A 17,890-nucleotide genomic window follows, 5' to 3' on the forward strand; every position below is an offset into this window, starting at 1 on the left:
CTTTTTGGGCGTGAAGCTGATCTTGCTGGCACAACAGGGTCAGGAAGAAAAACCGGTTCGTGCCGCTAAGATCGTGCCCTTAGAATCTTTTCGGTAAGATGGCGCCCTCAATGTCTGTTTCAGATGTGAGTCCTGGGGACCTTTTTTAATGTCTTATATCAAAATGGTGGGCAGTGCATGTCTGGCTCAGAGCATGCTGCTTGCATGAATGCTGCCTAGCATATTGATCACTGTCTTCACATTTCTAGATCCATATCTTTTAAGCATTGTATATTTAGCCTTGAAGCAAATAATTAGCAAGTATTCATTCCATCATGAAAATATACTCAGTTTTAATAAGTAAATACATACAGCATACAGATGTGAATGTGCAGAATTGAACATAACATCAGGAGTAATTGGTCCAAAACAAATTAAAATGTCTTTAATACAGTTTTAAAAACTTTTCCAATTGGTTAGCATAGAAAGTATTAGTGACTGCCCATAATCTCAGACTGACTGCTAGCTCCTACCTCTGTTTTCAATTTCTCGAATGCACATATCCACCACCATTGGTCTTTTTGTGTTATGCGCTTTAACTAGTGTTGTCAGATCACAGCTGTAGACTTTTTTCACATGCTTCAGGTCTGGCTTGCAATCATGTGGAACCATCTTGGAACATTGCTTGTGAACATTCAAGCCACAATCTAAGTAATAAGAAAGACACTTCTAAGTCCTATCAGAAAATTACAATTACTCTCTTAAGAAAAGCCACAATTCAAAAAGGAGGGTGTATCTATACCATAGCTATGGGTTACAATAAAGATTGCATTCTCATCTCTGATATTTAATGGCTATAATAAGCATCAGTAATTTTGTGTCAACATCAGAAATAAAATGCTTTAATTTTGTGGTTGCAGCCGTTTTGAGAGATTTGGGCCAATTTCCACTTGCTCCAAGGTGCTGAGTGCAAATGGTGATGCTGTACTTACTCCCTGTTCTTGTGCATATTGTCTCCACTGCCATAAGCACATGAGTAGTCCAGGTATCCACCCACATAATGTGGGCACTATCATGTAGATAGGATCTTGCTGCCAATTTTCACTTAGAAAAGCCAGGATTACTGATTAGTGAAGGATCCGTTCAGAAAAGTGGGTGGTAGAGAAGTATGGATTACTTAAAGGATGTGTAAGTAAGTGCTGGCTATTGAAGAGCTGTATATTTTGAAAGAGATAGGATTTCTTTGCATCGCTTAGTCTTTAAAAAAGCAAAAGCTCATGGGATCCAGGGGAATGTGGCACTTGGATACAAAACTGGCTCAGTGGCAGGAAACAAAGGATAATTTTTAAAGGATTATTTTGTGACTGGAAAGCTATTTCCAGTGGGGTTCTGCAGCGGTCAGTACTAGGTTCCCTGCTTTTTGTGCTATATATTATGGATTTTGACATAAATGTAGGAGGAATGATCAAGTGGTATAAGTGTTTTAGGCGAGACAGAGGAGGGGCTAAAAAAGGTGGGGGAGTAGCGGTGTTAGTTAGGGAGCATATTACAGCGTGCAGAGGGTGGACAATTTAGAGGGGTCAAGTAATGAGTCGCTGTGGGTGGAGCTCAGAAACAGGAAAGGTGCAATCACTATGCTGGGGGTATACTACAGGCCACCCAACAGCCCACGGGAAGTGGAGGAATGGATATGTCAGGAGATTCTGGATATGTGCGGAAAAAATAGGGTTGTTGTAGTGGGAGAATTCAATTTCCCTGGTATAGACTGGAAAGTGCTTAGGGCTGGGGGTCTGGACGGGGAGGAATTTGTAAAATGCTTACTGAAAGGTTCTTTGGAACAGTATGTAGATAGCCCAACTAGAGAGGGGGCTATACTGGATCTAGTTCTTGGAAATGAGCCCGGTCAGGTCGTCAAAGTTTCGGAAGGGGAACATGTGGCAAATAGTGACCACAACTCTGTTAACTTTAGGATAATAATGGACAAGGACGAGAGTTGTCCTAAGGATAGGGTGCTAAATTGGGGGAAGGCTAACCATAGCCGGATTAGGCAGGAATTGGTGGCCGTTGATTGGGAGAGGCTGTTCGGGGGTAAGTCCACGTCTGGCATGTGGGAGTCTTTTATGGAACAGTTGATAAGGCTGCAGGACAGGCGTGTGCCTGTAAAAAGGAAGGATAGGAAAGGTAGGATTCGAGAGCCGTGGATAACCAGGAAATTGAGGATCTGATCAAAAAGAAAAGAGAGGTGTACGTTAAATCCAGGCAACTGAAATCAGATGGAGCTCTGGAGGAATAGAGAGAGTAGGAAAGAACTCAAACGGGGAGTTAGAAGGGCAAAAAGAGGTCACGAAATGTTCTTGACAGATAGGATTAAGGAGAATCCAAAGGCATTTTATTCATATGTTAGGAACAAAAGAGTTGTCATGGAAAAAGTCTCAGGGACAAAGGAGGGGAATTATGCTTAGAACCCAAGGGAATAGGGGAGATCCTAAATGAATACTTTGCATCAGTATTCACAAAGAAGAGGGACTTGTCGACTGGGAGTGTCTCAGAGGGAGATGTTGACCCGTTGGAGAGAATCTCCATTACAAGGGAGGAAGTGTTAGGTTTTTTTAGGTAACATTAAAACTGACAAATCCCCAGGGCCTGATGGCATCTATCCTAGACTGCTCAGGGAGTCAAGAGATGTAATTGCTGGGCCTCTGACGGAAATCTTTGTCGCTTCTTTGGACACAGGTGAGGTCCCTGACGATTGAAGGATAGCGAATGTGGTCCCGTTGTTTAAGAAGGGTAGCAGGGATAACCTGGGTAATTATAGGCCAGTGAGCTCGACGTCCGTGGTAGGGAAGCTGTTGGAGAGGATTCGTAGAGACAGGATGTAGGCGCATTTAGAGCGGAACAATCTCATTAGTGACAGACAGCATGGTTTTGTAAGAGGGAGGTTGTGCCGTACAAAGTTGGTGGAGTTTTTTGAGGAAGTGACAAAAACGCTTGACGAAGGAAGGGCCGTGGATGTCATCTATATGGATTACAGTAAGGCATTTGACAAAGTCCCTCATGGCAGGTTGGTTAAGAAGGTTAAGGTTCATGGGATACAAGGAGAGGTGGCTAGATGGGTAGAAAACTGGCTTGGCCACAGGAGACAGAGGGTAACAGTCGAAGGGTCTTTTTCTGGCTGGAGGTCTGTGACCAGTGGTGTTCTGCAGGGCTCTGTACTGGGACCTCTGCTATTTGTGAATGATTTGGAAGAAGGTGTAACTGGTGTTATCAGCAAGTTTGCGGATGACACGAAGATGGCTGGACTTGTGGATAGCGATGAACATTGTCGGACAATACAGCAGGATATAGAAAGGCTGGAAAATTGGGCGGAGAAATGGCAGATGGAATTTAATCGAAGTGATGCATTTTGGAAGAACTAATGTAGAGGGGAGTTATACAATAATTGGCAGAGCCATCAAGAGTGTAGAAACACAGAGGGACCTAGGTGTGCAAGTCCACAAATCCTTGAAGGTGGCAGCACAGGTGGAGAACGTGGTGAAGAAGGCATATGGTATGCTTGCCTTTATAGGACGGGGTATAGAGTATAAAAGCTGGAGTCTGATGTTGCAGCTGTATAGAACACTGGTTAGGCCACATTTGGAGTACTGCGTCCAGTTCTGGTCGCCGCACTACCAGAAGGAGGTGGAGGCTTTAGAGAGAGTGCAGAGAAGGTTTACCAGGATGTTGCCTGGGGTTGTTCTCCCTGGAAAGACGGAGAATGAGGGGAGACCTAATAGAGGTGTACAAAATTATGAAGGGGTGAACAGTGGGAAGCTTTTTCCCAGGTCGCGAGGGGTCACGGGCTCAAGGTGAGAGGGGCGAGGTATAACTCAGATATCAGAGGGACGTATTTTACACAGAGAGTGGTGGGGGCTGGAATGCGCTGCCAAGTAGGGTGGTGGAGGCAGACACGCTGGCATCGTTTAAGACTTACCTGGATAGTCACATGAGCAGTCTGGGAATGGAGGGATACAAACGAATGGTCTAGTTGGACCAATGAGCAGCACAGGCTTGGAGGACCGAAGGGCCTGTTTCCTGTGCTGTTCTTTGTTCGAGTTTACAGATGACACAAAAATTTGCCATGTGGTAGCTAGCAAGGAGGATTGCTATCGACTGCCAGAAGGTAACTATGACTGGTCAGGTGGGCAGAAAAGTGCAAGGTCATGCATTTGGGAAGGTCAAACAAGGCAAAGCATTACATAATAAATGAGAGGATACTCAGAGATGTACAGGAAGTGAGAGACCTTGGGGTGCATGTCCATAGACCCCTGAAACACAAAAAAATTCTTCACCTCCTCAAAGATAAATTACTCAAACATGGATGTATCGCCTACTTGGAGCCATGCATTAGAACAGAAAAAGGATAACTATTTGTACCAGATGTAATCTTTTGTAAAACTGATGATGTGTCTTTCATAGGCATTACAATTAGATTTGAAGACAATGATCATTCCTTACGGAAGGCTTGGGAAGAAAGGGTCAAGAAACCAACATTTAACAGATAGAATCAAAGCACTCTAACTGGCATTTGTGAAAATATTTGGCTCGCGAAGTCAATGGTAATAAGATTTTTACAGATTGTTCACTTCAAAAATTTCACCATCAAGCCTCCAAACTTGCTATGCTCTTAATGTTGTAAATTCCTCAGATTTTTATGGACCACTGTCACCTGCCCATATTTTCTTTTTTATTCTATTTCTACAGCTTCGTTTTTGTTTTATTAGCATGTGCTTTATTCCGGTTTTTATTTCAAATTATATTGGTTTTAGTAATAAAAATGTGTTTCATTTTAACGTTAATTCTAAAAGCCATCAACGCATTTCAAGTGATGTGGGAGTCCAATCTACTTGTCAATTTGAACAGATTTTCACCCAACTCTCAAATCCACCCAGGCTTTGATTGACCTTGTGGCTACAATGTTTTTATTTTGCCTCTTTAGACTTTTTAACATCACCAGTCCCTGTGTTTCGATGGCAGGTAGGCTTTTCTTATTTTCACTGACTATGATCCCACGGCTGAGCTACGTAAAGGCTCAAAACATGCATCTGATATTTTATATCAATGCTTTATCTCACAGGACAGGTTGATAAGGTGATTAAGAAGGAATATAGAATCCTTTCATGTCATTTGTCAAGTCATAGGACAGAATTTTATGCTCCCTCAAGGTGGGTTCTAAGGCAGTGGGGGGAGTGTGAATTTGAATGGACTGGTTCCCTCCTCCTTGGGAACCTGCCTGCCACAACCCAGATGCAACTTCACACTTGGACAAGAAGGGCCTCAGGCAGGGAACCCTTTCACCTATTAAAGCCCTCAAGTGGCCACTTAATGGCCATTTAAGGGCATTTTCCCACCCAGCCTCAACTTCTAGGAGTGGGCACGAGTAGGGTGGGAAACTGAGAAAAAAACTTTTCTCCATCTTGGGCAGGAAGCTGGGGGTGGATGCCTCAATCTGAAGGCCCGTTAGGAGTTGGGACGCCCTCCTCCCCAGGACCTTGGAGCTCTGAACCTCCCCTCTGCGCTGATTCCCCCAGGGTGTGCCCTACCATCCCACCCAGGGACTTTTATCATGGTCTTGGGACTTAGTTCTAGGCAGAGCACTGAAGTAACGCTTCTGGCTACTACAGCACTGTGCCTAGCAGGGTTGGAGAGCTGTCGGCCAATCTGATTGGGATTTTCTTCCAAGGGTGGACGAAAGTTCTTCCCCTGCCAATCAACCCTCAAGTGAAATGGCAGTGGGCTTCTGAAAATTGGCAATAGCATGTTATGTGGCAACTGTCAGCACGGCGAATGCCGATTGCTCACCATTCTAAAAATTCTAGCCATGGAATAGAAGGACAAGGAGATTGTGCTGGAACTATATAAAACATTGGCGAAGCCACAACTGGAGTAGTGTGCAGTTCTGGTCACCTCAATACAGAAAGGATGAAATTATATTAGTGAGGGTACAGATGAAATTTATGAGAATGTTGCCAGGAATGAAAAATTGCAGCTATGAGGAAAGACTGGATAGGCTGGAGTTTCTTCCTTCCAACACAGGAGGCTATGGGGAGGTTTGATTGAGATGCACTAGCTGGTGAAGAGTGATGCAAAGGGCCCATTTACTTTAACAGAGAGTGACCACGGGACCCAGGTTTAAAATGGTCAGTAGGAAGATTAGAGGGGAGATGAGAAAAAGAAAATTCACCCAGAGAGTTGCGGGGGGCCTGGAACTCACTGCCTGAAAGGATCGAGGAGGCAGAATCCTTTAACTCATTCAAAAGGTGTCTAGGTATGCACTTCAAGTGCCTTAACCTTCAGGGCTACAGACCAAATGCTACAAAGTGAGATTAGGCTGGGTGGCTTGTCAGGGCGAAGACGTGATAGGCCAAGTGGCCTCTTTCTGTACTGTAAACTTTCCATGATTCTATTATTTTCAGATTTAAACAACTGAGACCTCTTCATTCTGGGTGTCATATTGGCAACTCCAAGCTGGGTCGTGCAAGAGAAGGAGGAACATGAGCAGCAGGAATAACAGGAAAGGAAGAATCTGCACAAAGGCACTGAAGGGTGTGGGAAATTTAATAATGTGCCTCAATTTTACCAAGGAATGACTAATGCATTAGAAGCTTCAGTTTAGTCACAAGGCTGTTGTTGCCCTACCCCACTTGCTAAAGACAAGCCTGCCACTTAAAGCAAGTGGGTTCTGTGGCTGTCAAGGTCACAACAACACTAAATGTTTTTGCCACTGGATTGTTCAAGCTCCAGGTGGCAATGCACACATCACCTATTCATTTGTTCCACTTTATATATGGGTGAAGAGGTGGTCAGACAGCAGAAAACAAAGTGTAAGGGAAAGATAAATTTTTGGAACTGGAATGATGTCAATGATTGTGAGGACACTGTTATTGACATTCTCATCCGACTTTTGTTTTTTAATCTTCAGGACTATATGAAGTCCCAGCAGTGGTCAGTAGCTCTTGGACATGGAGCTTTCTCTCCAGGTGGGGACAGATGGTCCTCCTCAAGCTTATTTACCTGCCTTGGCAATGGGGGTGGGAGACACCGCCACCTGTAAACCTCTGCCCAAGGTATTTTTCGATGGAGTTAAGAAGGTTGGGAACTGACCTGGTCCAGGTCTTCAGGATTAGGAAGAGTATGACAGGCAAGTAGTAATAGATTGTTTCTACTGATGAGGAAAAATAGGAACAAGAGAGCTCAAAATTAAGATAATTGTCAACAAGAAGAATTAAAAGTGATGCTTACACAATATGTGGTTGTAATATGGAAACTCTGCCATAAACCTATATTTAAGCAGAATTAATGGGCAGGACTTTGCCAGCCCTTTGGTACAGCAATGAGGAAGGATGCCAAAATGTTGCAGGAAGTGATGCCCACCATCTTTCTGCTGTCATGTTATCTTGTCAGTAGCGGGAAAGGTTGCGGATGGCCCTCCTGCCCAGAACCCAACTGAGCCACTTAAGTGGCCAATTAAAGGCCTTTGCCTGCAAAAGTCTGTTGACCTCAGGCAGGATTTTCTGGCTTTGGGGCGAGCATGGCCGGAAAATCCCTCCCAATTTCTCTCCATCTCTGACCTCTCTCCAATCCTCCATAATCTTCAACTACACTGGTATCATCACAACTCTCTCAACCATTCCCTTGCCAAACCCTCCCCACCCCAACTCCTGTGATCTATACCTCCAACAACCTTTTAACACTATTTGCTCTGAGACTGCATCTTCATGCTGTAATCGATCTTTATGCATCCTCCAGCCAGGAAATCTATTTAAAAAGAAACTACATGGTGTTCAGGCTGGGAAATCTAGTCTTCTGGGTTTTCCGCCCATTACTCCTTCCACTGCCCTAGTGAATGTCAGGGCAATGCTTGCTTATCCTAAAGAGTCAGGAATGTGGTAATGCATGCAGTATTAGATATAACCTATGTATCCTGAAAATTAACACAAAAATAAAGCTTCTTCAGTTCTATGCATTAAAAGCATAGCAAATAAATACACTGCAAACTCATACAACTATTTCAATAGTTGTTTTCACGTTTGACATAGTAACAAAACTAAGTCACACAAACGTATGACAAGAAGGGTATAGAAATCATCGAGTTCATCCACCCCAACCAGATACGGTGATGTTATTGACCTACTATGTCATTTTCTGGATAAATAATTAGAAAATGAACATTTTAAAGGGTGTAGGAGAATTTAACAGAACCTTAGTAGATACTGGTACAGCAATGAGGCACTATAAATAACAGGAAGCAAAAATGACTGTTACATTTTAGACTTTTAAATTTGATATTGTAAGCTTGAAAGAATAATGAACATCCTGATTGAAACTTTAATAATCAAATAAAGCTTACAATCATAGATCCAGCGACTATTGCTTGGCATGTCAGCAATGTCAATATAATAATCAGAACTAAATTTATATATTATGTGACAGCAAAATTATTTTGTCTGAATGGACCATTTGCAGAACAAAGCAAGTTGTTTAGGCAAATAACTTAATTAAACTACATCTACTTCTAATAAAACTTGTGAACAAAGAATGTTTTCACAAACAGGCCATTGTCCTAGTTTTTGGTAGGATTTCCCATCTCTTAACAATCTTTTGTGCAAAAAAATTCCAAACTTCTCTTAGGTTCTAATTGTGATTTAAACCGTTTTTTGATTGATTGATTGGCTAGCAGGAAATAGGTTTATCCTGTTTATCAGAATTTTGAACATCTCTTTCAGATCTTCTCTTAACTTTCAATGTTCTAATGAAATGAATTTTTCCAATATAGCAATTAAACCGCTATGCTTAAAGAAGTTGTATGTTTGTACCTTGGAATCTTCCAAACAGGTAGATTTAAACAAACGGTGCAGGGGCACTACATGTCATTTTTATATGTAAATGGAAAGGGTCTTAACAGACATATTGAGATCCACACATTTAAAAATGCTGGGAACAAAGTTAAATCACAATCCATGGTTTGCATATCTGTACTTGGGGGGGTTGGTTAACTCAATTGGCTGGAGAGCTGATTCATGATGCAGAGCGACACCAGCAGTGAGGTTCAATTCCCGTACCAGCTGGGGTTACTCATGAAGGCTCTGCCTTCTCAGCCTTGCCCTTTGCCTGAGCTGTGGTGATCCTCATGTTAAATCACCACCAGTCAGCTCTCCCTCTTAAAGGGGAAAGGAGGCTATAGTCATCTGGGACTATAGCGACTTTACTTTTTACTGAATAGAAGTAATTATTTCAAATGTGGACTGTCACAGTACAATGGTACTGGTCCTGTAATGGTTTTATATGAAAGTTGCTGTGGCATGTTGCTGCTGTTGTTATGTGCCTCCAATAAACATCATTCATGCTGTGCAGTCATTTGAACTGTGTAAAATGTCATACAAGATAAATGGCTAACTTCTTCATGTCACATTTTAGATTACATTGTTATGGAGCACAATTGGAATCACCAGCTATATTTTTGCATACAAATGACTAGTTACCTATGGGTACATTACAAATGTAGCGCTTGAACATAATCTTTTTACCTTATATAAAACTATTCCTGGCTATCTTGAAATATGATAACTAGGAGTAAGAAATTATGTGCACAGCCCATTCATTTTAACGTTATTATTCCAGTAAAAAGTGTGCCTTTTCAGGAAATTGGTGTGAGCTTTGATAATTAACTCTGTTATAATATCTTGAGTTATGATCAAGTTATGTACATTGCAAGCATATCTAGGGTGAAAAGTATATGAAGATTTAAAAACAAATCACTGAAAAAGACGACATGCAATTATATGTTTCAAAGACAGATTATATATTTGGAACAGCAAAGTACCTGCACATTTCACGCCCTGAGCAATCAGACCCCACATAAAATTGGCACAGTACTCACACCAATGAGGTCCTCGGAATGTGTGAACCTGCAATGTATCAGTGCAATATTAGGGAAATAAGGTGATGCAGCAAAACTAGAGCTTTAATGAACAGTTTAACATTAAGAGTTATTCAAGTGAATTGTCTGATTAAAATAAAAAATAACAAAACTGAAGAGTAAAAAATCTTAAATTAATGGTGATAGAAGAGGTAAAGGAACCAACACTGAACATGTAGAGTGCGAAAATGGTTATATAAGATCCAGCTGCTTGCAAAACACATTTTTCTTACAAATTTAGGAGTTTTTAAGTTCACAATTTAAAAAAATTGAGAGATAAACGTAAAATGCACAACGATTGTGTGCCCCATCTCCATTCGTATTTTTTATTCATTTCATGGGTGTGGGGACCTTTGGCTAGTCCAACATGTGATGTCCATTCCTAATTTCTTGAGATCATCATGGTGGGCGGTCAACTTGAACTGCTGCAGCCCATGTGATGTAGGTCCTGTTAGGAAGGCTGTTCCAGGATTTTGACCCAGTGATAGTGAAAAAACAGCAATACATTTCCAAGTCACGATAGTGTGGTTGGAAGGGAACTTGCAGACGGTGTTTTCCCATGTATCAACTGCCCTTTTCCATTCAGGTTGTAGAGGTCATAGGTTTGGAAGATGCAATTGAAGGAGCCGTGGTGAGTTGCTGAAGTAAGTCTTGCATTGGTGGCAGAGGGAATTCATGTTCAAGGCGGTGGATGGGCCGCTAACCAAGTAGGCTGCTTTGTTTTTTTTAATTTGTTCATGTGATGTGGGAATTGCTGGCTAGGCCAGCCTTTATTGTCCATCCATAATTGCCCTCGAGAAGGTGGTGAGCTGCCTTTTTGAATTGCTGCAGTCAATGTGTTGTAGTAACATCCACAGTGCTGTTGGGAAGGTTGTTCCAGGATTTTGACCCAGCAATAGTGAAGAAATGGCAATATAGTATAGCCAGGATGATGTGTGATTTGAAGGGAAACTTGTAGGTGGTGGTGCTGCCTTGTACATCCAGGTGGTAGAGGTAGCAGGTTTGGAAGGTGCTGTGGAAGGAGTTTGGATGAGCCTCCGCAATGCCTTTTGTAGATGGTACATACTGCTGCCACTGTGCGTCAGTGGAGGAATGTATAAGGTGGTGGATGGGATGCCAATCAAATGGCTGTTTTGTCCTGGATCATGTTGAGCTTTTTGACTGTTGAGGCAAGTGAAGAGTATTCAATCACACTCCTGATTTGTGACTTGGACTGACTTTGGGGAATTGGGTGAGGTACTGTCCGCAAAATTCCCAGCCTTTGGCCTGCCCTTATAGTCACACTATTTATATGGCTGATCCAGTTCAGTTTCTGCTCAATGGTAATACCTAGAATGTTGAATGTTGATAGTGGGGGATTCAGTGATGGATATACCATTGAATGTCAAGGGCAGAAGGTTAGATTGTCTCTTACAAAGAACAAAGAACAGTACAGCACAGGAAACAGGCCCTTCGGCCCGCCAAGCCTGTGCCGCTCCTTGGTCCAACTAGACCAATCATTTGTATCCCTCCATTCCCAGGCTGCTCATGTGACTATCCAGGTAAGTCTTAAACAATGTCAGTGTGTCTGCCTCCACCACCCTACTTGGCAGTGCATTCCAGGCCCCCACCACCCTCTGTGTAAAAAACATCCCTCTAATATCTGAGTTATACTTCGCCCCTCTCATTTTGAGCCCGTGACCCCTCATGATTGTCACTTCTGATCTGGGAAAAAGCTTCCCACCGTTCACCCTATCTATCCCCTTCATAATTTTGTACACCTCTATTAGATCTCCCCTCATTCTCCGTCTTTCCAGGGAGAACAACCCCAGTTTACCCAATCTCTCCTCATAGCTAAGACCCTCCATACCAGGCAACATCCTAGTAAACCTTCTCTGCACTCTCTCTAACGCCTCCACGTCCTTCTGGTAGTGCGGCGACCAGAACTGGACTCAGTACTCCAAATGTGGCCTAACCAGTGTTCTATACAGCTGCATCATCAGACTCCAGCTTTTATACTCTATATCCCGTCCTATAAAGGCAAGCATATCATATGCCGTCTTCTCCACCTTCTGTGTTGCCACCTTCAAGGATTTGTGGACTTGCACACCTAGGTCCCTCTGTGTTTCTATACTCTTGATGACTCTGCCATTTATTGTATAACTCCTCCCTACATTATTTCTTCCAAATGCATCACTTCGCATTTATCTGCATTAAATTCCATCTGCCACCTCTCCGCCCAATTTTCCAGCCTATCTATATCTTGCTGTATTGCCTGACAATGTTCATCGCTATCCGCAAGTCCAGCCATCTTCGTGTCATCCGCAAACTTGCTGATAACACCAGTTACACCTTCTTCCAAATCATTTAAATATATCACAAATAGCAGAGGTCCCAGTACAGAGCCCTGTGGAACACCACTGGTCACAGACCTCCAACCGGAAAAAGACCCTTCGACCGCTACCCTCTGTCTCCTATGGCCAAGTCAGTTCTCCACCCATCTAGCCACTTCTCCTTGTACCCCATGAACCTTAACCTTTTTAACCAACCTGCCATGTGGGACTTTGTCAAATGCCTCACTGAAATCCATATAGACGACATCCACGGCCCTTCCTTCGTCAACCGTTTTTGTCACTTCCTCAAAAAACTCCACCAAATTTGTAAGGCACAACCTCCCTCTTACAAAACCATGCTGTCTGTCACTAATGAGATTGTTCCGTTCTAAATGCACATACATCCTGTCTCTAAGAATCCTCTCCAACAACTTCCCTACCACGGACGTCGAGCTCACTGGCCTATAATTACCCAGGTTATCCCTGCTACCCTTCTTAAACAACGGGACCACATTCGCTATCCTTCAATCGTCAGGGACCTCACCTGTGTCCAAAGAAGCGACAAAGATTTCCGTCAGAGGCCCAGCAATTACATCTCTTGACTCCCTGAGCAGTCTAGGATAGATGCCATCAGGCCCTGGGGCTTTGTCAGTTTTAATGTTCCCTAAAAAACCTAACACTTCCTCCCTTGTAATGGAGATTTTCTCTAACGGGTCAACACCTCCCTCCGAGACACTCCCGGTTAACACGTCCCTCTCCTTCGTGAATACTGATGTAAAGTATTCATTTAGGATCTCCCCTATTCTCTTGGGTTTTAAGCATAATTCCCCTCCTTTGTCCCTGAGAGGTCTGATTTTCTCACTGATAACTCTTTTGTTCCTACCGTATGAATAGAATGCCTTAGGATTCTCCTTAATCCTGCCTGCCAAGAACATCTCGTGACCTCTTTTTGCCCTTCTAACTCCCCGTTTGAGTTCTTTCCTCGTCTCTCTGTATTCCTCCAGAGCTCCATCTGTTTTCAGTTGCCTGGACTTAACGTACGTCTCCCCTTTCATTTTAATCAGATCCTCAATTTCCCTGGTTATCCATGGCTCTCGAATCCTACCTTTCCTATCTTTCCTTTTTACAGGCACATGCCTATTCTGCAGCCTTATCAATTGTTCCTTAAAAGACTCCCACATGCCAGACATTGACTTACCCTCGAACATCCTCTCCCAATCGACGTCCCCCAATTCCTGCCTAATCCGGCTATAGTTAGCCTTCCCCCAATTTAGCACCCTGCCCGTAGGATAGCACTCATCCTTGTCCATTACTATCCTAAAGTTAACAAAGTTGTGGTCACTATTTGCCACATGTTCCCCTACCGAAACTTTGACGACCTGACCGAGCTCATTTCCCTGAACTAGGTCTCTTGTTGGAGATGGTCATTGTCTGGCACTTGTATGGGTCTAATGGTTCCTGTCACTTATAAGCCCAAGCATGAATGTTGTTCAGGTCTTTCTGCATATGGAATTGGACTGCTTCAATGTCTGAGAAGTAGTGCATGGTGCTGAACATTGTGCAATCATCTATGGACATCCCCACTTCTGGCCGAACGATGGAGGGACAGTTATTGATAAGCAATAGGTCTAGGACACTACTCTGAGGAATCTCTGCAACAATGTCCTGAGAATAAGATGATTGACCTCCAACAACTACAGCCAGCTTCCTTTGTGCTAGGTATTACTCCAACCAGTAGAGATTCCCATTGACTTCAGTTTTGGTAGGATTCCTTGATACCACACTTGGTCAAATGCTGCCTTGATGTCAAGATCAGTCACTCTCATCTCAACTTTTGAGTTCAGTTCTTTTGTCTGTGTTTAGACCAAGGCATAAGGTCAGGAGCTGAGTGGTCCTGGCGGAACCCAATCTGAGCAGGTTATTGCTGAGTAAGTGCTGCTTGATAGCACTGTTGACGATACCTACCATCAACTCGCTGATGATTGAAAGTAGACTGATGGGGCTGTAATTTGCTGGGTTGGATTTGTCCTGCTTTTTGTATACAGGACACTGATACCATTTTCCACATGGCTGGGTTGATGCCAGTGCTGTAGCGAAACTGGAACAACTTGGCTACAGATGCAGCTAGTTCTGGAGCATAAATCTTATATAATGTTGCTGGAATGTTGTCAGGGTTCAAAGCCTTTGCATTATCCATTGCCTTCATCCATTTCTTGATATCACATGGACTGAATCGAATTGGCTGAAGACTAGCATCTATAATGATGGGGATCTCAGGTGGAGGCTAAGATGGATCATCCATCTGGCATTTCAGGCCAATAGTGATTGCAAATGCTTCAGCCTTGTATGTTGCATTGATGTGAAGATGGAGGTATCTATGGGGCTTCCTCCTCCTGTTAGTTATTTAATTGTCTACCACCATTTCTGCATGATGTCAAGCGTCTGGAGTTTTGTTGGAGCTACACGCAAGTGGAAAGTATTCCATCACACTCCTGACTTGTGCCTTGTAGATGGTGGACAGGATTTGGGAGTGAGCAGGTGAGTTATTCGCTGCCGAATTTCCAGCCTCTAACCCAAGCTGTAGCCACAGTATTTATATGGCAGTTAAGTTTCTGGTCCATGGCAATCCCCAAGATGTTGATAGTGGTGGTTTCAGTGGGGGTAATGCCATTGAATGTCAGGGAGCGATGGTTAGTAATCATATATCTTATGTAATACATGAAATAGAGAGCAGTGTCTGTAGGTGGCTAATTGAGTGGAGGTGAGTTACTATGGCAACTATCAGTGATGCTACTGCAATAGTATTAGCATTTTTCGATACTCAAGACCAGAACGGGATATTTTAATTAAACCATTTTCCAGAAATTCAAAATAAAAGCACATGTTAGACAATCGCTTTTAAATCAGACATGCAGTTAGTAAAGCACCTGGAGTACATTGACACAAATCAATCGGAACTTCATTTGTATGATTGAAATTTCTTTTTCTGAAACTGTTTTAATATATGGAGTATGTAAACAAAAAATAAAAATGACAATTTTAGCAATTTGCAACCTATTTTTGCACAGAAATACAAGCAAAATTTTTCTTTATGGTTATGTATCTGAGTAGATTATTAAGAATGAACTGTTTAACTGTTTGGTTGTATACAAAGTACATTATGAAAAAACGGTCATGAATAATATTAAATATGTTAGGTACCAACATTAATTTTGTGCCACATTCTTATCAAATAAAGCAGCATTTACTCTGATCTCTGGAGAAAATGTGCTATGACAACCAAATTGTACTTGGATAGCATTAACTCCTTCATGTACAAATGAAGTTTAGCATGTAAACTGAATCAGTTGATGAAGATTATTTTAAACATTAGAAAAACAAATTGTCAGAGGCTCCCAGGTCGAAACAAACTGACAATGCACTTGTTTCATCAAATCAGAAAGCTTGAGTACAAAATACACAATTACTGAATAGTGCAAACAAAAGCAGTTCCTTTTTCCAACAAAATCACAAGAGCTGAAAAACAGTTTTTTGGAAAGTGCAACAAGGATGTAATGAATCATGTAAATATTTTCTAACTATATGCATAAATACTCAGAAATAGTCTTAAGTGATCAATGATTAAGGTGCAAGATGCATTACTGCTATACTAAGAGTGCAATTTAGCAATAACCATAAGCCAGTATACAGAGAAAAATAGAATTATAATACAATTTTCTCATGAATTTATTCACATTAATTCCATTAGCAAAGGAATACAATACTATGAAAAGACGTATATCTATTTTCTACTTATAAGCTGGTAGGAAGGTTGCTAAAAAGAGAATACTGGAAATAGGATATTTTACTAGCTAGAGTAATTTTGTGTACTCCAGCTGCTCTGCACTTTTCAACACAATCACCTCATTAGTAAAGGAAGGTTTCACTAGAAATAATGATGTAGGCCAGATGTTAGTACCAGTATAGACAGCCCAAACTCTGAGATTTGAGACAGGTTATCTGCAGCGCATATCAAAAAGGTCTAATGGTTGTCTAGCTGTGATTTTAAGTGAGAATCATATGTGTATGTATATATATATAAGTATTTTCATAAAGCTAATGCACTCTTCCAAAGAATTGACAGAATGCAGGTTTTACTGTGGCTAATATTGTGTTGTTCTTAACATTGAATGGGAGAAAGCTGCTTAGTTTATGTTCCTGATTGTTTAATTTTGTGGATACTTTATGTTTGAAGTTTGAACAAATTTTCCTAGACAGAATATATGCAGTAACTTCTTTTGAATAACGATACAAATTTAACTGCTACATGACAATATAAATAAAGTTTGAGTGAAACAGTTCAGTTAAATAATTGTTTCATTGTAATATTGGAAAAAAATTCCAACTCAAACTCATGATAATAACCAGTTTATTTTCATAATAGACAATTGTAGCATCTAATGGTAATTCTTAACAAAATATCGAAGTAAATTGGCATTTATATATATTTGAAAATGTATACATTTGTTCTTTAACTTATATTAATTGCAATTGCTTACCTTAAAATTATGTACTTTTTCATATTTCGGAATCCGTTCATTTTCCTTCAGAGTGGCTCTTCGAACAAGTGAAGTCAACTGTGAATAAGCAAACAATTTTAGTGGTTGCCAGAGAGTTGAGGATGTTTTCTGGGGTGCCATTCTCATTTCTACAGCTGCTATCAGTTGATGGTTCCCTTGCTTAGGTTCACGAATTAGGAATTTATAAGGTTTACGACCTGACCAATATTCCTTAGAAGGCATTTTGCTTGTACTTTGTAATTTTTATGGCCAACCTGAACTAATAACTTCCGAGGTTAAAAATCTGCAAAATGGTTTTCTTTATCAAATCAGCTCACAGTCTAATAAATTTTAAACAATTTAAACTATATCAATGAAGAAACCTAGACTATGCTCTGTTGAAAGGGATCACTGTATGCGATGTGCAAAATTTTTAAAAGACAACTTAAAGGAGTCATGTTTTCATTATCTTGATTTACAACAGAATTCGTCATTAATTTTCTTTCAAAATAAAAGGTAAATTGAAATATAAACAAGCATATTATTTTAAGTATTATCCTTTCAACAGATAAAATATTCAAGTCAGCCCATCCACTTAGCAACTCATTTGCAAACTATACTTAAAAGCTGAGTAGGTCAGCTTTAGTCTGCAGTTAAGGTCATTTTCCCTGCACTTTTCGGATGCTCTCCTGAATTAAAGATGCTCCAACTCGTGCCTTCAACCAGTTTGCGGAGACCAAGCTCCTGACAACCTTAATCTGGTGGGGTGGGGGAGGGGTGGGGGCTGGGTTTCAGCAGGCACAGTGGATTAGTCAGGTCATATTAAGAAATCAGCCAGCCAATAGCAAATCCCTGGCACTGATCCATTGTTCCTGAGGACTGTGCGCTTTCATCATGTTAGATTAAAAAACAACGATCAGTAGGAAAATAATGAGCAATGAATGAGTCATGCATCTTCAAAAACACATGTTTAAATGAATCTTGTAACCAATTTTGTATGTAACTTCCTCTTTCTTATTCACCCCTAAATAATGTTAGAAAATATTTTAAGTATTCTTATCTAAATGTCAAACACCTTTTTAGTTACAAGTACAATTGTATCAGCT

The 17,890-nt window shown here is 41.4% G+C and overlaps 1 protein-coding gene across 1 annotated transcript in view; it reads right to left on the minus strand.

The window, feature by feature from the left end:
* The window catches only part of LOC144504051 (N-chimaerin), a 40,840-nt gene extending 23,813 nt beyond the window's left edge, over nt 1–17,027 (minus strand). Inside the window, exons 1-3 of the mRNA XM_078229214.1 lie at nt 16,785–17,027; nt 9,839–9,923; nt 513–686 (exon numbers count right to left, since the gene is read on the minus strand). Coding sequence (XP_078085340.1) covers nt 513–686; nt 9,839–9,923; nt 16,785–17,027 — 502 coding nt within the window. The remainder of the gene's footprint in view (nt 1–512; nt 687–9,838; nt 9,924–16,784) is intronic.
* Nucleotides 17,028–17,890: the final 863 nt, after the last annotated feature.

Source organism: Mustelus asterias, chromosome 14 (assembly GCF_964213995.1).
Source record: "Mustelus asterias chromosome 14, sMusAst1.hap1.1, whole genome shotgun sequence".
NCBI classification, from domain to species: domain Eukaryota; kingdom Metazoa; phylum Chordata; class Chondrichthyes; order Carcharhiniformes; family Triakidae; genus Mustelus; species Mustelus asterias.